Genomic DNA, 24,137 nt, shown 5'->3' on the forward strand with positions numbered 1-24,137 from the left:
CCCTTGCCTTTTCATAATAAATGTGAACTTGTTAGCGCAGCAGGCTTTGTTTACCAAGCAAAATCTGCCGGTAACAAATATGGTTCAATTATCATGTCAGAAATGTTCGCACAGAACTGGCCCCGAGGTTCACCAGCTTCAAAAACCCTCCAGGTTTTTAAATCCAATAAAATCAAATGAGTGAGAAAAGCCATCAGCCCGTTAAAGTCGAGAGATGTGCCATCTCATCTAGAGAGAAGCAGACCATTTCCATGTCTAGGCTGACAGAGCTGTCTGCACTGGGGATAGTACTATTCTAGTTGATTTATGGTATAATAGTGTGACAAATTATGACAAAAATAAACTTTTACTGCAGTGAACTGCTCCTTTATTTATGAAATTTTGCCAAGTACTGAAATCTTTTATCTGCAAGTTGTACATGGAGTGGAAACGAGTGATTATGGTGCAGTAATAGTAATACAGTGATGGAGGCAGACTCCACTGTAAATGGATTGAGGTAAAATAGCTATCGCACCATGATAAATGTGAACAGCATTTTGCCGACAGATGATCTAACAGGTGTTCATAACAACTATATAAGAGGATTTATTTATGACTGGCCACAGCCATGGTACTGTAAATCAACTGAAGCAGCTGTACACCAGCAAACACACGTCCCTAATGTAACAACTACACACAACATGGGGAAAAAATACTGTTTGGAATCCTAAACATTAAATAATTACTGCACACATATAGACCAAATCTAGTTGCAGCACTCAGAGCCATTTGGAAATTTAATAAGCACTCTTTTGCATTTTACTTCCAAAACAAATGATGGAGGAAGCAAATAAACACTAGTACCAGCATCTCCAAGTACTGTTGGTGACTATTCTCAATAGACTAACAATAGTAATTGAAGAACTGGCACATAATCAAGATTAAGATGCAAGCAAGCTGTTCCATAAACAGCCATTTCCCCCTTTTACTTCGACATGGAAAAAAGCTACCGAGATTTATTACATTATTTTCCAATTTGGTCTAACAAATAAATCAAGCACAAACTGTACTTTTCCCCCTTTATGATTAGGGAAAGCTGCTTTGAACTTCAAGATATTGCAGCCTGTAAAAGCCAGCAGAAAAGATCTAAACAGTATAACTACTAAACTCTGTAAGCTCGAACAATCATTGGTGATATATCGTTTGCAAAATATATATATATTTTGGTGTTTTTACCATCAATTACCACAGTGAAGATTCTGTTCCACTGAAAACCATTGCGATATTTTTTTCAGTCTTTAGGAATGCCATGATTCAGAACCATAATAAAAGAGGAAGGAAGGACGCAAAGAAAGCCGTTCCTCTATCTAGCCCAACGGCGCGGCTTGGCGTTGACTCCTTTCCACGCAGTAAAGGAGCCACTAGGAGGTGTACAGGAACAATTTCAAGCAAGTTCCCTAATGAAGGAGATGGAATATGAAAGAAAGTGGGTTCTCCAAAGAGGTTTGTGTGTGTGTAGGTCAGCCAATCTTGGTTGCTCAGACCGAGGGAGCCAATGTCCACTTGTGACATTTGCAGAATGCATTTAACCACCAGATCACAACCAAATGAATTCTGATAAATGATGATTACACCCAAATCTATATTTTCTGGCATTTCACTGACACACCAAGCATCCTTGTACTTTCACAATTTTTAATTATTTTTTTCCAGAGATCCAATGTTTCACTTTCTTTAGAACTATCCGAGAAGTGAAAGCACCTTATTTGACCACGATTATATAGGCGCATGAGACAAAATACTGAGATACACTTTGCAACATGAATGGCTAAAAGGGCATTAATACAACATTAGCGCAAACAATCATCAAACATGACTTTTGGGCAAAGTCATACATTTCTTTGGTTTTTGAATTTTGTACCAATATATCTTCAGTCGGGTGTGGGAGGGTCAGGGATCAGAAGGTATTATGGCACAATCAGTTCTTCTCCAACAATAATCTCATGAACAGATTATAAATCTGCCTTATGATTCTTTTGCAGGCATCTTTACCTCCAGGTGCATTTCTTGGAAACCACACAGTTTTATTATTAGTTGCTCCAACATCTCCGGAGAGAGCTAATACAGAACAAAAGGTTGCGTTGTTAACCTGCATTCAACATTTAGCCACTAAAGAAATACACCCCTGGCAATAATACGATGGGAAACACAACCAACTACAAAGCGAGTATCTCAGAGTTTAGTTAGTTATAGGGAAATGCGTTGGTTTATTAATTGGCAAAATTAAAAAGCATTGTGATTATGGAAGTGGTGGAAATCCAAGGCGGCATGCAAGATTGAGGGGAGTTTGATTGTAGTTGAGCGGAGATGTAGGTATAGATGAAAATGATAGCAGTGGCAAGCCAAAACGCTGCCTGCCACTCAGTTGCTAGCAGATGTAACCTCTTCACTCTTGAGACAACACAGTCTTAAGGTCCCGCAGCAGTACCGAACCGATCACAGTCTTTTCCGTGTTGATGCTGAGCTGCACCGTTGACCCTTCCTTCACTTGCATTGTGATTAGTACCAAGGCTCCACTGTTCACAGTTTTAGCGACAAACCTGAAAGAAAAGTTAATTCAATAAACAATTAAATACTTAATATATCACTTTCCTCATCCAATTATAAACCCTTGCAGATCACCCACAGATCATGTGCCTGTAGCCAAGCACATAAGTGACACAAAGACAAAAGTGCAAACATTATACCCATAGATGAACAAAGATCACAAAAGATAAAACACATCCTCCATCTAAGGTAGACAAAAATGCTGGACAAACTCAGCGGGTGAGGCAGCATCTATGGAGCGAAGGAAATAGGCAACGTTTCGGGTCGAAGCCTTCCTCCATCCAATATTAGTTAGGGGCTACTTGAACTATCTATGTGGAGATTCAGCGTTTAGTACAATGTTTTTAAAAATTTACAAAACGAAACTATTCCGAATAAAAATATACAAAACAAGAACTATGCAAAAAACATCCTCTGGTATTCTCAGTGTCTATTCATTCATTAGTGTCATATTTCAGTAGTGTTTGCAACTATCCTTAAAACAACAAATAGGTATGTTACAAAACCTACCTGAATCATCATTGGGAATCTGCCCAAAGCCATGTCGGCGATTTTGGCGCTGTTTGGAGGGGGCGGGTTTAAAACGCGATTTTTACTAGGCTGTTCCAATCGCAGATGTTCAGCCTAGTAAATCATTAACGAAAAATAGCTGCAAGACCCGGTCGCAAAAGGTATTATTAGTTTTATAGGCCTCGAATAATAGTTATAATAGTTTTAAAATCACTCTCTCACTCCGCAACCTCTCGCAGCCCCAGGGTTTTATAAAGCAAACAATTAAAGGTATGTACCTTATTTTTACATTAAATGGGGCGTGTATATAACCCTGTTTATAAAGTTTTCTATAGCGAGTAGTTCATTTTGGGCTTTTTATATCCCGCAGTATTTTTCTCGGCATTTGAGGGCACTAATCCAGCGCAATGTGAACGTTCTAAACCAACGTTCACAGGAACCCACTAGAAAGCCGATTTAAATGGGCATTTATTTACAGCAATTGAACACTAAATTCCTTCCATTTGGCCTATAAATTAATGTAAATTAGATATAAAAATCATGTTATATTGTGAATTATCTGTGAATAATCTTTGGACACTTAGGCTATTTAAGAAATGGATAGATGTTTATATCTAGTAATTGAATTTTGATTAAACATGATTTTCTTTTTTAGTATTTACTATTTGTTTTAGCGTTTAACTTTATAATCTCTACCTTTTTTTCTAAAATTGAAAAATTGAGGAAAAACAACGTGTACAGAGTTGCTTATTGGTTGCAGTCTGAGGAGTATGATGATGCTACTGATTATGATATGCCAATGTACCAGCTAGCAGCTGATCTTCTCCATAAAGACTTGGTCTTTTGCTTGAAATTGTAATTTATTTACCTATCCATAACTGACTTACAGCATATTATACAATAATATTAAAGTTCTGATCTTGAGAATATCACATTTTTGATTTTTCAAGGCAGTCTGGTTGTTTATTACCATTTCTGTCACATCGGTCAATTTTGTAATTAGCTACAATTAGGTAATTAGCTAATTATATGCTTTAATTTCATGTCATCCAAGTAAGATTGTTTTATATTTTTTCAGAATGCTTCAATCTATGATAGGTGAAAATTTCATTCAGTTCTCTTAATTCTTAAGAAAGTTACGGGCTTTTGACTATCCAAGATCACAGCTTTTTTGTTATGTCCATTGAAAATCAATAGGGAACAAGATGCTAATTTCCGAGTATGAAAATGGCCATAACTTTTTTAATACTTGAGATATGAAAGTGAATTTGGTGTCAAATTAAACTTGTTGTTATGCTTTATCTGATGGGATAAATTGCAGACTTGATTTTTAAAATCTCAAAATTTTGTAACATTACTACAACAAAGGTACATGGATAGGACAGGTTTAGAGTGATATATGGGCCAAATGCAGACAGGTGGGACTAGTGTAGATGGTGTTGGTCGGCGTGGGCAAGTTGGGCTGAAGAGCCTGTTTCCATGCTGTATGACTCCATGACAAGCACCCTTTCCACTCTTGTGGCACCTGCAGTGATCTCCCTTCCGTTGTATGAGGGGTGCTCCCCACCAAACTCTGCCTCTCAATGTCCTGCAGCCGGAAGTCCCTAGACTGTGGTCCTCCCGCAGAGCCTTGGCTCCGGCAGTCTGGAAGCGGGGGCCAGTCGGCAACATTCCCCGACAGACATCTCACTCTGCAGGGAGGCCAACAAGTTTTAGGCACACCAAGCAGTGTCTTTCAACGAGTTGGTGATCTTCCACATATTAAAAAAAATCAAAATGTTGGGGGAGTCCAGAACCAGGGGCCACAGTTTAAGAATAAGGGGTAAGCCATTTAGAACGGAGACGAGGAAACACTTCTTCACACAGAGAGTTGTGAGTGTGGAATTCTCTGCCTCAGAGGGCGGTGGAGGATGGTTCTCTGGATACTTTCAAGAGAGAGCTAGATCTTAAAATCTTATCTTAAAAATAGCAGAGTCATGGGATGTGGGGAGGAGGCAGGAACGGGGTACTGATTGGGGATGATCAGCCATGATCACATTGAATGGCAGTGCTGGCTCGAAGGGCCAAATGGCCTACTCCTGTACCTATTGTCTATAATGAACTTTTTCAAAATAAAAAAAATATCCAAACCATGAACTGTACAAAGGTTCATCTGACATTTTCAGAGGCTATACATGTATTCATTAATGTGGTATTTGGTAGTGATCACGGAAATATCCCTTACACCCAGTACCCTTGCCAGTCATGTGGCCCCCGGGGGTGATAATCCTCCTCTTGTTTGAAGACGTCTCCACCGCACCCTACCCCACAATGTCCGGCAGCGAAAGGATGCCTGGCAGGGAATGTTTCTGAATGGCAATGCTCCACACTGCAGGAGTACGTTCTGAGGGAAGTACTGAATCTTGGTCTTCCACATCAATTTTTTATTTTTTAATAATGAAACTAGACTTTATTCAAGTAAAATAAATATGTACAATACAGGAACCGTGCCAAAAAAAATGTCCAACATTCTCGGAGGCTGTACATACATTCAATACAGTTTACCCAAATCATTCAATTTTACCCCACACCCTTGCCACTCATGAGGCCCACTGGCGTGAAATCCCTTCCCTTATTTTGAGGGGCGTCTCCACCACACCCTGCCCCCCATGTCCAGCAGCGGAAGGAGCCTAGACTGTGGTCCTCCCCCGCAGAGCCTTGGCGTTGGCTGCACCGAGCTTCAGTGCGTGCTCCTGCAGTCTGCAGCGGGCCAGTCAGCAACATTCCCTGTAGGATATCTCACTCTGCTGGGAGGTCAAGAAAGCTCGGGCAGACCAAAGGGCGTCTTCCACCGAGTTGGTGACCTTCCAGCAGCACTCGATGCCTGTCTCTGAATGTGTCCCTGGGATTCCACATAAAGGCAAATGTCACCTCACTGCCCTGGATAGGCAAGGCCAAGCATGGCCATCCCCGAGCATTGAAGACACTGGATTGTCACCATGTTTGGGCCATGCTAACATGTAATAGGCTTCTCAGCTGCTGGTACTTCCCCAAACACCAGCAACCAACCATACAGGGTGTAACGTTTCACTTTTGTCTTCCTCCTCCTTTGCGTTGCATGTTTGTTTACTTTTGCATTGTGTGGCTGCTTGGTGTGAATCGGCCTGATTGATGGCTCTTACCCTGAGAATAGCACCACTTGTGAGCACGTCTTTAACTCTCATCATTTTATTCAATTTTCTGAGCATTATTGCTTCACATTATTATTTACTAATGCGGACGGCACGTTTAATGGATTTTAGAATCACTTGTTGCAATAAAAGATAAAGTAGAAAATGTGCAGACAGGCCTGTTCAGTCTCCAATTCAACAATGAAAGTGTTCCAATTTGCCTAGGCAGAGACGTTTGTTTTAAATGTGATATCGTGAGGTTTTAGAGACATCGAGTCTTAAAGCACGGAAACAGGCTCTTCGGCCCAACCTACCCACAGAGGCCAACATGTCCCAGCTACACTAGTCGCGTCTTGCTGTATTGAGGAAATTCAAAGTGTCTCCGAGGATCCTTCAGTGCTTCTACTCAGCGGCTGTGGAAAGCATCTTGTCCGGAAATATCACAATCTGGTTTGGGAATTGCTCTGCCCAGGACAAGAAGGCTCTGCAGAGAGTAGTGCGTTCGGCCGAAAGCACTATGGGAACTTCACTTGCCCCTCTGCAGGAACTATACATCAGGAGGTGCAACTCCAGAGCCGATAAGATCATGGGAGACCCCTTTCACCCCAGCAACGGACTGTTCCAGCTGCTACGTTCAGGCAAACGCCTCCGTTGCCATGCGGTGAGAACGGAGAGGTTGAGAAGGAGTTTCTTCCCAGAAGCCATTAGGACTGTAAACTCCTATCTCACCAGGGACTAACTTTACTGAACCTTTTTCCTTCCGCCCACAATATTTAATATGCAAAATATGTGATTCTGTTCCATTCTGTTTGTAGTTTGTTTTTTGCACAAAGTCCGCGAGCATTGCCACTTTTCATTTCACTGCACATCTCGTATGTGTATATGACGAATAAACTAAACTTGACTTGACTTGGCCCTTTCCCCTCTAAACCTTTCCTATCCATGTAACTGTTTAATTGTTTCTGACACGTTGCGATAGTCCATGCCTCACCACCTCCGCTGGCAGCTGGTTCCATACACCCACCACCCTTTGTGTGAAACATTTACCCCGCAGATTCCCATTACATTTTTGCCTCCCCTCATCTTAAATCTATGTCTCCTGGTCCTCGATTCCCCTACTCTGGGCAAGAGACTCTATCCGCCTACAGGATCTATTCCTCTCATGAGTTTTTTGTAGAAAATCTGCCACAAAAGCATGGTTCCTGGAGATTGACAAGGACAAGACAATGATATAGGATTTTTTTTCTTCTTAGGTGGTCCTTTGGAATAGAGGATGGCTTGCTTTCGCCGTAGGTTTGTGGATTCTGAGGCCAAGATGAGAACCATACACTTCCACAGACGGGGCTGTGACGCTTGATAGGGAAGGTGGCTGGGGAGTTTGGGAATTGATAAATCTCCTCCTCACGTTTACATAGGGCTTCTCTGTGCTCAGGAGTAGAGACTCCAGATTCGCTATAGCGCCCTGCATGATCCTTCCCCACTCTAGGCAAGTCATGGGTCATGGGTCATGGGTCACCATTCCTGGTTGTGTGTTTCTTCAAAGTGGCTTTGTGCACATCCGTGAATCACTTTGTCATTCTTCCTGTGAATAGAGTCTTGGTTGTAGATCCATCGGTTAAACTCACTGCACGATTGCCATCATGATGGCAGTCAAAATGGCGACGAATTTCCGTGGGAACCTAAGTTTGAGAAGAGTGTTCTGTGGACCGCACATTCTCATTTTGACTACATGGGTTTCCTCTGGGTGGTCCGGTTTCCCCCCACGTCCAAAAGACCTGCGGGTTTGTAAGTTAATTGTCCTCTAAATTGCTCTTAGTGTGTAGGACAACAAATGGGCAATGGACGACAAAGAGCTATAACCTGGAACTAGTGAGAACGATAGTCCATGTGGACTCAGTGCGCTGAAAGACATGTTCCCATGCTCTATCTTTCAATTCATCAAATGCGTGGAATATCTTTCTTGGACAATAATCAGCTTTACACCTCGAGCATGTGATGCATTTGTGAATGAAGGGGTTTACGTTGTAGTACAGCATTGTTTTTCATACAGCCCTTCAACATAAAGGAATAGTACATTTCATTCTAATCCACATGTATTTAGTGAAGATCACTTAAACGCAGCTTGTGATGTCCCACATGCCTAAGAACGAGTCTTGTAACCAATATGAGGAACTTGGCTGTAAGATTTTTACTAAACCAGTGGCCCTATTGCAGTAAAACCCTCTGATTGGAAGGACGTTGGTATGTAATTGAGGGTGCAGAGAGGTACATATATTAGTCTCCGCTGCCCGCACTCCAACTACTATTCCTGTTTCTTATTTACAAAAATAAAATGAGAAAATACTCATTATGAAATCAATTTAAGCTCAATATTGTGACTGCAATTCCTTCAAATAACACACATGTTGTTAACTAACAGTTTTTCCAATAAGCCTGAAAAAGTCAATACTTACAAAAATTGCTTTTGTCTCCGGTGTGCGGTGAATTAACCAATGTTGACCAGAGTGCCAGTACTCTGGAATAAGGGTTAGCATGACTTGAGGAAGTAACGTCAGCCAGTATGCTGGTGGCATTCTGGTGGCATTCTGCATTTCCTTGTTAGGAAGCAGCGTGACACATCAGGCTAAAGACAGAATTAGGATCTTGGTCCAAGCTGTGATCGATCACTCATTATTCAGCCCTTACCTTAGGTTAAGAACAATCAACGTGGAAATTGTACCAGACACCAGTACCACCTGCAGAACCACTGCTAAACCATAAGCAAGCAAGCTGAGACTAATGGCTGGAAGGAGAGAGAGAGAGAGAATAGAAAACCACTTGGGTATTGTGGGGATAGGTGGTGGGAGGAGATGACTTCTTACCTAATATATAAATTTAAGACATGAAACAGTTCTTCAGACCAGTAAGTCAGAATGCCTCTGACTTTAAGTTCTGATAAAGGGCTAAGCTAACTTTGTTATTTTAGTTTCTCTCACCAGATGATGTGTAACCCGCTGAATCATTCCAATCAGAGCATTTTCTGCAATTGTTTCAGATTTCTAGCATCTGCAGCTTCTTGCTTCCATTGTCATTCAATTCATGGCCATCGTTTCTGAGATGGGAATATAAGGACTTGATGCCCCGAGGGGCAGGATTTTCCATATAGAAGAATGTGGTTTATATGGAGTGAGTTGCCAGAGGAAGTGATGAAGGTGGGTACAATTACAACGTTTACTAGACACTTGAACAAGTACATGGGTAGAAAGGTTGAGCGATATGGGCCAAACACAGCCGCCACTATCGTACCTGCCTCCACTACCATCCCTGGCTCTGCTATGCCCTCTCGTGTTGGACATTTCCCACCCTGGGGTAAAAGGTTCTGACAACCTACCTTCTCAATGCCTCTGTTAATTTTATATATTTCTATCAAGTCCTCCCTCAACTTCTGACAATCCAGAGAAAACAATCCAAGTCGGTCCAACTTTCCCAGTAGCTGAAACCCTCCAATCCAGGCAGCATTCTGGTAAACCTCCTATACACCTTCTCCAAAGCCTGAACATCTTTCCTGTAATGGAGAGAACAGAATTGCATGCAATACTCCAAATGCGGCCTAACCAATGTCAATGAAGAAGGGTCTCGACCCGAAACGTCACCCATTTCTTCTCTCTAGAGATGCTGCCTGTCTCGTTGTGTTACTCCAGCATTTTGTGTCTAGTTTAGATTACTTTGGAGATACAGCGCGGAAACAGGCCGTTCGGCCCACCGAGTCCACTCCGATCAGCGATCCCCACATATTAACACAATCCTACACACACTAGGGACAATATTTACATTTACCAAGCCAATTTACTGACAAACCTGTACGTCTTTGGAGTGTGGGAGGAAACCGAAGATCTCAGAGAAAACTCACGTAGTTCATGGGGAGAACATATAAACTCTGTACAGACAGCACCCGTAGTCAGGATCGAACCCCGGTCTCCGGCGCTGCAAGTGGTACAAGGCAGCAACTCTACTGCTGCGCCACCGTGCCATCTATCAAAGTCCTAAAGTGCGGCACCATGACTTACTTCCTGACTTTATATTCAACAGCTCGTGGTAAACGCTATCTGCCATTTTATAAGCTCATTTCCGTTCACCAATAAATACAATCTTAAATTCATAATTTCATTCCTTCAAATGATTCAAGCCATGACAAGTGTATTGAGGTTGAGCACTGAGATGAAACAGTAGGCTGCCTTTTGTCCCTTCAATCATGCCCAATCTTTTAGCTCAACTCCACTAGTTAAACTAATCTCATGTCCCTCAGTTTCTAACTATTGAACCATCCCCTGCAGCTCTGTTGGGTCGAGCATTCAGAAAATTCACTATCTTCTGCTTGGATAAATTTCTTCCAATTTGTTTTTAATGGGTCGCAACATCCTGAGAGGGCAAGATCATTCATTGTTTGGAAAGTGAACCATTTATTTGCTATATTTTTGATATTTATTCAATGGAATTTTCAAAGTCCAATTCTTGAAACTGACAATGCCAATAGCCTTCAGACTTGTAGATACAGTGCGGAAACAGGTCCTTCGGCCAACCGAGTCCGTGTCGAATAGTGATCCCTGTACATAGCACTACCCTACACAGAAGGGACAATTTACAATTTTCCCAAAGCCAATTGACCAACAAACCAGGACATCTTTGGAGTACGGGAGGAAGCCGGAGAAATCCCACGCGGTCACAGGAAGATACTATACAGACAACACCTGTAGTCAGGATCGAACCCAGGTCTCTGGTGCTGTAATGCAGTAACTCTACCGCTGTTCCACTGTGACGCCCCATTACTTTCGCCTATGTATCATTTTACATTTGAATCTGAAGCTCCCTGTTAACCAAGTAATCTAGGCCTGTATTTAAATAGACTGTGGAGGGAATGCTGGACTGGCAAAAGTTTATCTTATAAACATTCAAGAACATGTTGAAGATCCTGTGGCACTGTCTGAACTGTAGAGGAGGTGGTGTCCAATATTTCTCCCAAAGCTCATGAGTCGTTGTGGATAAACTGGCAACGATGTAACAAAAGTGACGGCACTTCAAGAGTAAAGCACTCTGAAGAATGTTTATTACTTCAACGAAAGTTCTTTTTAAAAGCCATTTTCATTTATAATATTGATGATGTACAAATGATCATGCAGCTTGAAGTCGACACAAGCTTCCTTGTTAATGTCTTCTGAATATATATGGAACATTATTTGTACACAAAATGCTTGGAGCTGGCTTCATTCCTAGAGTAAAGAATAGATGTGGTTGTACAGCTACAAAATATAACAAACTTTATTCTGGATCTAATCCTGCAAAATTGAATTCCAAGACACTGGAAACCAGCTAATTACATGGAATTAAAAGCCAAACTGTCTCTTCAGCATTGCAATTGACTGAAAAGCCATTTTAGCCACAATAAACTTCTGTCAATCCTGCTAATTCTTCCTGCATGCAAAGCAAGTCACCAGGGAGACAAGTGAAAGGACAGCACAGTGCCAACAGCCGCCTGTCTTCCACATCCAGAGCATCTCCTTTTGTTGTCACGGCAAAACAAAAAAGTTGTCGCACATGGGTCTTTTGAAAACACTAACAAATGTAGAGCAGTCCCTGACCTGCAGTGACCCCACTCTGCAGGCCGATCTCATTTTCCCCTTTCTGAATGGCACGTGTCTGAATCAGAGCCATCTGCCTCAATTTGCACAACATCTTTCGCCACAATAGGTCCCAGTTAGCCCTGACAACAGCTCACAATGCTCCAACATAAAACACCACTGGGCTGACAGCACGCCTTCAGCTATTCAGCACCAAAGCAAATGGTCAATGTCTCACATCTGACAATTAATGCAGGCCGTGCACAGTGCCTGTGGGGGTCCTGCGGGAGAGGCTTAATTATCATCACCACAAGAGACAGAGTTTATCAGCAGATAATCAAAAACTTTCACTTCAGATATAATTAGAATATTAGCCACTTAAGCAGGGAACAGATTCTTTTTAAATGAGCTGCAATTTTCTTTCAGCCATTCTACCATAGCAACACGGCCACCTATCAAAGTAGGACACTAATGGCAATGCCAACAAATATATTTTTACTTGTGTTTAACATATTTGGTTAAAAATAAAGAGCGGATGCTGCTTTTTAGTTAATAATACCTAAATATCATTAAAGATGATATTTCCACTATTCTTCTAATCCTGATTTGATTTTAAAAGGTGGAGCTAAATCATTCATAATAAACCATCTTAAAGACTATCAATAAATCAGACCAAAATCCTCTCCTAAATAATGCCTTTCATTACCCTGGCTAACAGCCACAGTGAAATGATTTTATCCACTGATGAAGCAGCTAAAATCTTACAAAGAAATCGCTGTTATGATTTGGAACATAACTTTCAATAATGCTCATTTTTATTCAATTAACACATTATTCATGTTACAGAAAAAGCCATATTTTCTCTCAAGAACAATACAATATGACACATACACGAGGAATAAACAGATCAGCTTAATGAACAGATGAAAGGTTTCAGATGTGATGCATTACATTTGTTTCGCCCTCAATAAACGCTGCTTGACACACTAAGAATTTCTTTAAATTTGTGTTTTATCTCAGATTGCAAGCAACCAGACTTGCTTAAACTCACACTTATTTGAACAAGTCTGTACTCAGTCCCTAGAGCAATCAAGGCAGTTTGTAATTTCCACAATACTGTTAGATCACTCAAGTTTCCATCGGAAACAAGCCGGCAATGGCGGCGTTTACCCAGAAGTCTGCTCATCCACAGGACATGCCACCATGGCAAGACGGAACTCAAGCTAACAATGGCGGCACCGCTTACCCAGAAGGTCGTGTGCTGCAGAAAGTGCCCCGGACGCCGCTGAGACAGATAATACTCAGTGAGTTATTCCGCGCATGGGATGGGGACGGGGATGGTGATTCCGATTTAAGTAAAATCCAATTTACGTGAGGGTTCACGGATCGTAACCCTTACACAAGTCAAGGTGTGCGTGCATATGCAGTAAAGAATGATGTGGACTTTTTAAGGATTGCTTAAACTGTTTCATGCACATTGGCTTTAAAACATTGCAAATGTGGAAGAAAGTAAGGGAACTGTGATTCCAGAAATGATGGGAAAAAATGAGAATGAATTGCAGGATTATAGCAGAAAAAGAGAAGGAGGAATGGAACTGATGGGAACCAGCATGGACACAATCAGCTGAAGGGTTCTTCCTGTGCCATAAAAAGTCATCATTAAGTTATAAAATTATACAGTCTCTGAATGGTGGGTATACTGACAACTGAAACATCCCTCCACTGGTTTTCCACTTTTATCCAACCTGAATATTTCTTGTTTTTCTTAATCTATTTAAATCACTATCTCAAAGACGTGATTAAGCTGAGAGGATGCAGAAAAGATTTACAAAGAGATTGCCTGGACTCAGAGACGGAAACCGCTGTCAAAATATGGAGGGGACCGGGGGACAGCGGGGGGCACAATTTTTTGGCGGCTGCGCGCGCATGCACATACTCACACACACGAGCGCGCGCGAGGCTTCGGAGGCTCAATCCAGCGCTAAATGCAGCTCAACTCTGCCTGTCTCGCCGGGTTAACCTACAGCCCTGCGTGGACTGACGGGACACCAGCGCTGCTTCTCCGCGCTGGCCATATTTCCTGCAAGTCCAGGCAGGTTAACCTGGCGGGACAGGCAGAGTTGAGCTGGGTTTAGCGCTGCTTCTCTGCGCTGGCTGTGGTCCTGGGAGTACAGCTCGCATCTGACTCCCGACCTCTCTGGCCACCCGTGGGGGGGGGGAGAAGCCGTGTGCATCTGAAGAAGGGTCTCGACCTGAAATGTCACCTATCTGTTTTCTCCAGATATGCTGCTTGACCTGCTGGGTTACTCCAGAATTTTGTCTCTATCTCTGGTATAAAGCATCTGCAGTTCCTTTGATTACATTTTGTTTGTACCATCGCCCGGTGGGGTATCGCCTCAGCGCAGAGGGAGAAGAGGAGGGAAGAGACTGCAGCCCTAAGATTTTTGCCTCCACCACAGTGAGGAGGTGCTTGGAGGACTCACTGTGGTGGATGTTAATTTGTGTTTATTGTTGTTTATTATTGTATTATTGTATGTATGACTGCAGGCACGAAATTTCGTTCAGACCGTGAGATCTGAATGACAATAAAGGTAATTCTAATTCTAAATTTTGGGAAAATCAGGACAGACTTCTATGATGAGAGATGCTCTTTCCATCTTTCAGTTTAGTTTATTGTCACATGTACCGAGGTACAGTGAAAAGCTTTCACTTTCAGTTTCTTGCACTTCCTTTGGTATGATATGCTGTGTTTCCCCAGATAATTGCAAGTTTCTGCAACAGAAGGTTAGATCACATGGGATCCAAGGAAAGATAGTTGAAAGGATATAAATTGGCTTCATGGAAGGAAGCAGAGGGTGATGGTGGAAGGTTGCTTCTCGGACTGGAGGCCTGTGACTAGTGGTGTGCCTTAGGGTTCGATGCTGGGCCCGTTACTGTTTGTCATCTACATCAATGATTTGGATGAGAACGTACATGGCAGGGTTAGCAAGTTTGCTGATGATACAAAAGTGGGTGGTTTTGCAGATAGTGAAGATGGTTGTGAAAATTTGCAGCAGGATCTGGATCGATTGGCCAGGTGGGTGGAGGAATGGTTGATGGAAGTTAATACAGAGAAATGTGAGGTGTTGGATTTTGGGAAGTCTAACATGGCCAGGACTTACACCGTGAATGGTAGGCCTCTAGGGAGGGTTGTGGAGCAGAGGGATCTAGGAGTGCATGGTTCCTTGAAGGTCGAGTTGCAGGTAGATAGGGTGATCACGTTGGCCTTCATCAGTCAGAGTATAGAGTATAGAAGTCAGGAAGTCATGTGTCAGTTGTATAAGACGTTGGTGAGACCGCATTTAGACTATTGTGTTCAGTTCCGGGCACCATGTTATAGGAAAGATGTTGTCAAGCTGGAAAAGATAGAGAAGATTTATGAGGATGTTGCCAGGACTGGAGTGTGTGAGCTATAGGGAAAGGTTGAGTAGGCTGGGTCTCTATTCCTTGGAATGCAGAAGGATGAGGGTGATCTTTTTGAGAAGTATAAAATCACGAAAGGAATAGATCGGGTAAATGCACAGAGTCTCTTACCTAGTGTAGGTGAATCGAGGACCAGAGGACACAGGTTTACGGTGAAGGGGACTTTTCACATAAAGGGTGGTGGGTATATGGAACAAGCTGCCAGAGGAGGTAGATGAGGCAGGGACAGATAGTTTATGATAGTTTAACGTTTAAGGAACTGTTAGACAGGTAGACACAAAAAGCTGGAGTAACTCAGTGGGTCAGGCAGCATCTCTGGAGAGAAGGAATGGGTGATGTTTCAGGTCGAGACCCTTCTTCAGACTGAAGAAGTTAGACAGTTAGACAAGTACATGGATATGACAAGTTTGGAGGGATATAGCTGGGACATGTTGGCTGGTGTGGGCAAGTTGGACCGAAGGGCCTGTTGCCACACCTTATCACTCTATTCACACATTTTAATTCTTTGGCCATTTTCTCATTTAAATCTCTCATGCTTTCCAACCTACCAGAGATCTTGTAGAAATAAGGAACTGCAGACGCTGGTTTACAAAAATAAAGACACAAAGTGCTGGAGTAACTCAGCGGATCAGGCAGCATCCCCGGAGAACATGGATAGGTCACAATAGACAATAGGTGCAGGAGTAGGCCATTCGGCCCTTCGAGCCAGCACCGCCATTCAATGTGATCATGGCTGATCATGGTGATGTTTCAAGTTGGGATTCTTCTTCAGACTGAATGACCCAAAACATCAGCTATCCATGGGATGTTGGGATGTTGCTGGACCTGCTCAGTTATTCCAATATTTTGTGTCTAACATGGATAGGACAGGTTTGGAGGGATATGGACCAAGCTGAGGCAGGTGGGACGAGTGTAACTAGGACATGTTGGCCGGTGTGGGCAATTAGGTACGTTTCCACACTGTATAACTCTGTGACTCTATAAAGAAGTTTCCTTCTGTTTTTTTCTTTCCCTGACTTGAAATTTTAGCTGTTTGCTCCTCTTTAGAAGCTGCCCAATCTTCTGTTAATTTCCACAGTTTTACAATTGTGTTCCACTTCATTTATTGTTTGATTTGGAAGAGGAAACAACTGCACAGTTGCTGGAGTTAAAATGTGCTTGTAATATAATAACATTTACTGGTCCATATTTTACTGATGCCCCTGTCCCACTTAGGAAACCTGAACGGAAACCTCTCGAGACTTTGCGCCCCACCCAAGGTTTCCGTGCGGTTCCCGGAGGTTGCAGGTGGTTGCTGGAGGTTGCAGGTAGTGGAAGCAGGTAGGGAGACTGACAAAAACCTCCGGGAACCGCATGGAAACCTTGGGTGGGGCGCAAATTCTCCAGAGGTTTCCGTTCAGGTTTCCTAAGTGGGACAGGGGCATTAGTCAGCTTCTGTAATATTTCCATTCTATGAAATGGATAACACTGATTAAGCTGTAATTTTTCTGCAAAATGGAAGAATGCTGATCAATTTTGTTGATTTCTTTTAAACTATCAATCTTTGGTACCAAATATCAATTTCAGTGCAGGGGTCCTTTGCATAGTAATATTTCTACTTTCAACCTATTTTTGTACAATGTTTGTAATTCTAAGATAGAACAGATTTTATATAATGGTGTCACAGTTGTGCCACAAGGATGTGGCTTAACTTTTACTTGGAATTTTTGAAAATAAATTAAATATTCTATTCATCTATCCCTCCGATCGCAATACAGATATCTCATTATTGTCCATGCATGTTTTTAGCTTTTAAATACAAAGTGCTCTTCAGTTTAGTTTTTAAGGTATTATGGCGGGACTGTCATATGTTGATAGAATGGAGCGGCTGGGCTTGTACACTCTAGAATTTAGAAGGACGAGAGGGGATCTTATTGAAACATATAAGATTATTAAGGGATTGGACACGCTAGAGGCAGGAAACATCTTCCTGATGTTGGGGGAGTCCAGAACCAGGGGCTACAGTTTAAGAATAAGGGTCCATTTAGAACAGAGATGAGGAAAAACCTTTTCACCCAGAGTTGTGAGTCTGTGGAGTTCTCTGCCTCAGAGGGCGGTGAAGGCCAATTCTCTGGAAGCTTTCAAGAGGGAGCTAGGTAGGGCTCTTAAAGATAGCGGTCAGGGGATATGGGGATAAGGCAGGAATGGGGTACTGATTGTGGATGATCAGCCATGATCACAGTGAATGGTGGTGCTGGCTCGAAGGGCTGAATGGCCTACTCCTGCACCTATTGTCTGTGGTCTATTCTACTATCCAGAACATCAACTGGGAACTACCGAACAAAACACACCATGAAAAGAGACTTAACTGCCTGCAATCATAACCTTTTGCTTATTCACCATGTGAAAAGTATTTTGTCTAAATTTAAGAAAAAAAATTCTCGTTCTATCCCTTGAAAAGTTAATGGATGTCACATATACTGGTCGGCTGCACATGATATAAAGGATCCATCATCTGAAACAGAGCTAGTCACAAACGTGGCATTTATAAATACTGACAAAACACTTCATCCTATCATAAGCTGGACAGTTCATTTTGAAGCAGTTGATCTCATATTCAACGTTGGCAAATCTATGCTAAGTGTTTAAAAAAAAGAAAGAAAAAAAAGCTCCTTCCTTTTTGTGTCCAACAATTTTACGCCAAATCTGTGAAAGCATTTAGAATTTAAATTAGCAATTAGTAATACACTAAACAACATAGTTTTCTAGGAGTTACAATAAATAATGTTGAGAATTTTGCCCGGGCCTCTGTGCGGTCTCTCTCCAGCTTTCTCTGCCTCAATCTGTTTTTCGTTGAATAGCTCAGTTTTATATTTGTTAGTTAGCAACAGCTGTGACAATGGCCCTTGGAGGGTAACAATTTTTTTGACACGAATCCTTCAATTACTGATTGCTGAAGCAGACACAATCCTATTAGCAAGAAAGATGATCACAGAACGCACTGCCCTGCCCTGGGTTGTACAAAAATAATTAGCCCAAAGTTGTCAAATGTTGAACCAAACCACAGAAAGGGTGGAGATAAAGCAAGAACAACTTTATGAAAAAGGAAAAAATTACAGAATCTAGTCTGACCATCAGATCAGAAAACAAGATTGTAACCATTACTGCTGCTAAAACATTATATATTTAAAATCGTTCAAATGTTCATTAAAAGATTGCATTCACTGGCGCAAGGACCAAAATGCCTCACTTCATAAAACTAAAGCACTTCAAACAATTTATCACACTGCTTTGAGTTGAACAGAAATATTTCAAAACTGATTTTCTTTTTTAAACAAATAAATGCAAAATGGGGAGCAGGAGGAATAGTTTGAGATTAGTGCCTCATTCCATAGTGGGGAATGAAAACTTGGCAGAAATTAAATTTAAAAAAAAAACGCAGCATCAAAAAGAATTTAAAAACTAATCACGGACCACTTGGAAAACTATATGCTTCTGATTCCAATGCAATCAAATTCTGCGATGGATTCTAAAGCTGACTAATCCCATCTAAGCACTTCAAACAGAAGCAGTGATGCCCCCTAATGGTTCAGATGTATGTATCTCCCCCAATGTTTTAGTAATGGAATGGAATTTCTCTTGTCGCAAGCTTACCTATTAAGCAGGCAGACAGCCAGTCAATCGTGGCATTATCAATCAAAATTTAAAAGAGCACAACATCACGACACATTGGCCAATTAATCTAAACTCTCCCGTCACTTTTACCTTTTATTACATTTCCACATCTTACATGGAAGTAATTACTCCAATTTATGAATTAGAAGATACTTATTTGAATCTATTGAATAAAAATCAGTCAGTTAAACTATTAGAGATTTAAAAAAACCTACTTTGACACTAACAAGTCGTAAAAGTGATAAACAGTAGATTAGTTTAGATCTAGTGCAAATATACAGCAAGGAAACAGGCCCTTTGGCCCACCAAGTCCACTCGTTCAGGCACTATTCTGACACACTTGGGACAATTTACTGGGGCCAATTAACCTACAAATGGGATGTGGGAGGAAACTGGAGCACCTGGAGGAAACCCACACACTCAGGGAGAACTCCACACAAACTGCACCCGAGATCAGGATTGAACCCGGTTCTCTGGCGCTGTGAGGCAGTAGCCCTACTGGTTTCGCCTCTGTGCTGCCCATGGTGTGGACCATTTTTCTTTCACTATCTGGTGAAGAAATTACGATACGATACAACTTTATTAATCCCAGGAGGGAAATTGTTCTGCCAACAGTCAGAAAACACAAGATACATGCAACATGAAATTAAAGTCACGTGTGGAAAGCGCAGGATTGGGGATGTGCAAAGTTTGGGGGGGGGGGGGGGGGGGGGGGGGGGGGGGGGGGGGGGGGGGGAGGGGAGTCAGTTGACCCCACGACAGAAGGGGGAATAGATGTAGTTTGATAGCCACAGAGAAGAAGGATCTCCTGTGGCGTTCTGTGCTGCATCTTGGTGGAACCAGTCTGTTGCTGAAGGTGCTCCTCAGATTGACCAGTGTGTCATGGATGTGGTGAGCTATATTGTCCAAGATGCTCCGCAGTTTGAGGAGAATCCTCCCCTCCAATGAATCCAACTCCACTCCCAGGACGGAGCCCGCCTTCCTGATGAGCTTGTTGATTGTGTTGGCGTTTGTGGCCTTCTCGACCTGCCGCCCCAGCACACGGCGGCTAAAAGATGGCACTGGCCACCACCGATTGATAGAACATCTGCAGCATCTTACTGCAGACGAGAAGGAGTGGAGCCTCCTCAGAAAGTACAGGGTGCTCTGTCCCTTCTTATACAGTGCCTCAGTGTTCCTGGACCAGTCTAGTTGACTGGAAATTAAAACACTTTCAGATTTGATTGCCCAAGTTAAATGGCTGACGACAAGCTAATTCTGTCTGCCCTTTATATCTTGGTTCCACCTTTCAGGTGACAGGAAGTTTTTACAATATTAAGGATAGACAGTTCAGACTCAAGAAATCCAGCTGGAATTCTAAAACAAGCTCAATCTGACGAGAATGCCTTAATTGTTGCAGTGTGGAACTAATTAGCTACGCTGCAATAAGCTTACACTTTATCAAGCATAATAAAATTAGATGGGAGTTTAAGGAGGAGCACTCATCAAACTTAACCTGCACGATTTGTTTTGTCGTAATTTAACCTTTCCATTCTTCAGATACGCTGCAGTTTCCATGTGAACCGACAAACCGGTTTAAGCTTTCTAACATTATGTACTCGAGGCTGCCAGGGATTTTCACTCCCACCAGCAGGAATCTGAAGTAGCTCTGCAAAACCCGAGTTCAGCGCTGTGGCACATTTTAAGCACATTTACTTTCATGACAATTTGGCAGGAATTAGACAAATTAAATCAAACTCATTTTCTAAATTCCCCAAAGATGATGAATGGGTATTGTTCTTTTTTTTTTTTACCTCACTTGTAGAAAACTGGTCAGCTGGGAATAACCTGTTACGATTGTTATGGCTTTGAAAGTGAAGATGTTAGAATGATTTCAGGCTAAAAGTGACATATGCCGGGGAGAAAGCAGTTCTTCAGTTACATTTTTTCATTGTCCAGGAGGAAGATGTCAAATGGCACGGAAATGGCTCCTTTTGTCCATTCTGCGCACAATCCCCATGTATGATACCTATTTGCCCACCTATTTGCCCACCATCCTTCCAAATCTTTCCCATGTCTCTGTAATGTTGGTGTAGGACCTGCTTGGTAACTGCTGCTTCTGCAAGGCCTTACTTGGAATATTGTTGGATATCATTAAAAAAGCATGTTAACATGTATTTGGGTAGCACTGTAGGTATTTTACAAATCAGCACCAACAAAAGTCTGTATCAGTAAATGAGACAATCACAGGTGATCAGTTTTAAAACATAACTCTAGAAATCAGCAGCAGGTTAATGAAGTAGTTGGTCGTATTAGACGGGGAAGATGAAGAAATTAATAACAACGAGGGCGGCACAGTGGCGCAGCAGTAGAATTGCGTCCTTACAGCGCCAGAAATCCAGGTTCGATCTTGAAAATGGGTGTTGCCTGTATGTAGTTTGTATGTTCTCCCTGTGACCGTGTGGGCTTTCTCCGGGTGTTCCAGTCTCTCCCAACACTCTAAAGATATACAGGTTTGTAGGTTAATTGGCTTTGGTGAAAATTGTAAATTGTCCTGAGTGTTTCGGATAGTGCTAGTGTATGAGTGATGACTGGTCGGCGCAGACCCGGTGGGCCGAAGGGCCTGCTTCAGCTGTGTATCTCGAAAGTAAAGTAGAGTAATTTATCTAAGGCCAGTAGCAGAGAGTATTCAGTGGATGAGAATGTGGGAATGAAAAATATAACAACTGATGTACATCATAGATTAGGGAATAGCTGTCGATAGCATTAATGCAAGTTCACAAAATAATTTGTACATTTTCTTTGCTCATTAAAAGCCAATTTAAATTGTGGAGAGCTATTTTATGATGCAATTAAGCATGGCTTTCAAACAGAAAAAAACTCAAAAAGAAAAATTGCCAATCGGTTATTGGTTTATAAGAGTCAAGAGTGTTTTATTGTCATATGTCCCAGATAGGACAACAGGACTCAGATACAGTGAAAAAGTACGTGTACATGCTATCCAATCAAATCATACCACACAACAGTACATCACGAGAGAGAAAAAAAAGGACAGAATGCAGAAAACAGTGTAACAGCTGCAGAGAAAGTACAGATTAAAAAAAAGTGCAAGGGCTGCAACAAGGTAGATTGGAAGATCATGATTCATCCTTAGAATACATGAGGTACATTCTAGACACTGATAATGGGGGAGAAGAAGTTGTTGTTGAATCTAGTGGTGCATGTATTCAAGCTTTTGTACCTTATGCCTGACGCAAGAGTGGATAAGAGGGAATGACTGGGATGTTGGCTGCTTTCCCAAGGCAGTGTGAAGTATAGTCAGAGCTGATGAAGGGACAGGTGGGAGAGAGGCAGTTAGTATGATGGAGTTAAGTACTGGGCTGTGTTTACAACGCTCCGTCATTACTAGGAGTCTTGGGAAAAGCAGTTGCCATACCAAGCTGTGATGCACCTGATAGGATGCTTTCCACTGTTCATCGGTAAGAATTGGGGCAGTCACTGAACATATGTTGAATTTCCTTAGCCTTCTGAGTAAGTAGAAGGGTTGGTTTGATTTCTAGACTGCAACATCAAAGCGACTTGACCAGAACAAATAGCTGGTGATATTTACTCTTCAGAACTTGAAGCTCTTGACCATCTCCACTTCAGCACCATTGATACAGATTGGGGCATGTACGCCACCCCGCTTTGTGAAGTCAATGACTAGCTCCTTTGTTTTGCTAATGTTTAAGGATTGTGGCCGATAGGTCAAGAAGTTCTTTCCCACCCCCCCCCCCCCCCCCTCCTCGCCCCTCCCTCCATGCTGGAACCTGGCTGACCTGGTAGCAAGTCCAGCATGCATTCAATGGTCAATTGCTGCACAGATGTATGGTGTATTTTATGCATTGATACAAATATTTATCAACATCTTAAACATCCGTTCCTCCACCATTGCTGTCCTACAGGTGTAGAATGCATTCCTGGTGGGTACTCCATAGCAACAAGGCAAAGCAGCTTGGGCAGGAGCCTCCAACAATTGTCACACCCTAACAGCAGGCAACTAACACGTGCACAAGTACACAACAGTTATCAAGTTTTACACCGTCCTGGCTTTCACCGTACTTCATTTAAACCAGGTAAAAATCCTGAAACACTCCATCTAATAATATTATGGGAGCACCAACCCAACGGATATTACTAGTTAATAAAAATGGCACACTGCAATCTTCGCAGGGCCAATCAAAGATGGAGAATGGACTTTAATCTAAACACAAAGTGGCTGGAGGAACTCAGCAGGACAGGCAGCATCTGTGGAGGGAATGGACGTACGACGTTTTGTGTCGGAGCCCTTCTTCAGACTGAACAAGCTATGGAGTTCAGTCTGAAGAATGGCCTCAATCTGAAACTACTACTGCCCATTACCTCCACAGATGCTGCCTGACCTGCCGAGTTCCTCCAGCACATTGGTTTGATCAAGATGACAAGAATACAACTGTAATTTGAGTCTCCAAAGAACAAATTTCAAAGGTATTACCAGTAGCGCAACAAGAACGTTTTTTTTTAAACATCCAGTAAAACATGGATGTTAAATGATTGTAAATGCATGTTTATTCCGTTCGATATTATCAGCAGAAAAGAAGTCTAGTACCATTGAAAATATGACATTTCAGATATTGCTTTGTGATTTATGTGGCCGTACTGAGTTTAATTTCACTATTTTCTGCAACATACAGTGCCCTCCATAATGTTTGGGACAAAGACCCATCATTTATTTATTTGCCTCTGTACTCCACAACTTGAGATTTGTAACAGAAAAAAAAAATCACATGTGATTGAAGTACACATTGTCAGATTTTAATAAAGGCAATTTTTACACAGTTTGGTTTCACCATGTAGCAATTACATAGTACTTTTATACATAGTCCCCCCATTTCAGGGCACCATGATGTTTGGGACACAGCAATGTCATGTAAATGAAAGTAGTCATGTTTAGTATTTTGTTGCATATCCTTTGCATGCAATGACTGCTTGAAGTCTGCGATTTATGGACATCACCAGTTGCTGGGTGTCTTCTCTGGTGATGCTCTGCCAGGCCTGTATTGCAGCCATTGCAGCCTGTATTGCTTTGGGGGCTAGTCCCCTTCTGTTTTCTCTTCAGCATATAAAAGGCATGCTCAATTGGGTTCAGATCAGGTGATTGACTTGGCCACTGAAGAATTGATCA

At 42.1% G+C, this 24,137-nt stretch overlaps 1 protein-coding gene across 1 annotated transcript in view; it reads right to left on the bottom strand.

The window, feature by feature from the left end:
* Window positions 1-341: 341 nt before the first annotated feature.
* ap3b1a (adaptor related protein complex 3 subunit beta 1a) overlaps window positions 342-24,137 on the bottom strand; it is a 250,224-nt gene continuing 226,428 nt past the window's right edge. The window contains exon 27 of the mRNA XM_055631560.1: window positions 342-2,579. Within this exon, the coding sequence (XP_055487535.1) occupies window positions 2,426-2,579 (154 nt within the window). The 3' untranslated portion in view covers window positions 342-2,425. The remainder of the gene's footprint in view (window positions 2,580-24,137) is intronic.

Source organism: Leucoraja erinacea, chromosome 3 (genome assembly GCF_028641065.1).
Source record: "Leucoraja erinacea ecotype New England chromosome 3, Leri_hhj_1, whole genome shotgun sequence".
Lineage (NCBI taxonomy): Eukaryota > Metazoa > Chordata > Chondrichthyes > Rajiformes > Rajidae > Leucoraja > Leucoraja erinaceus.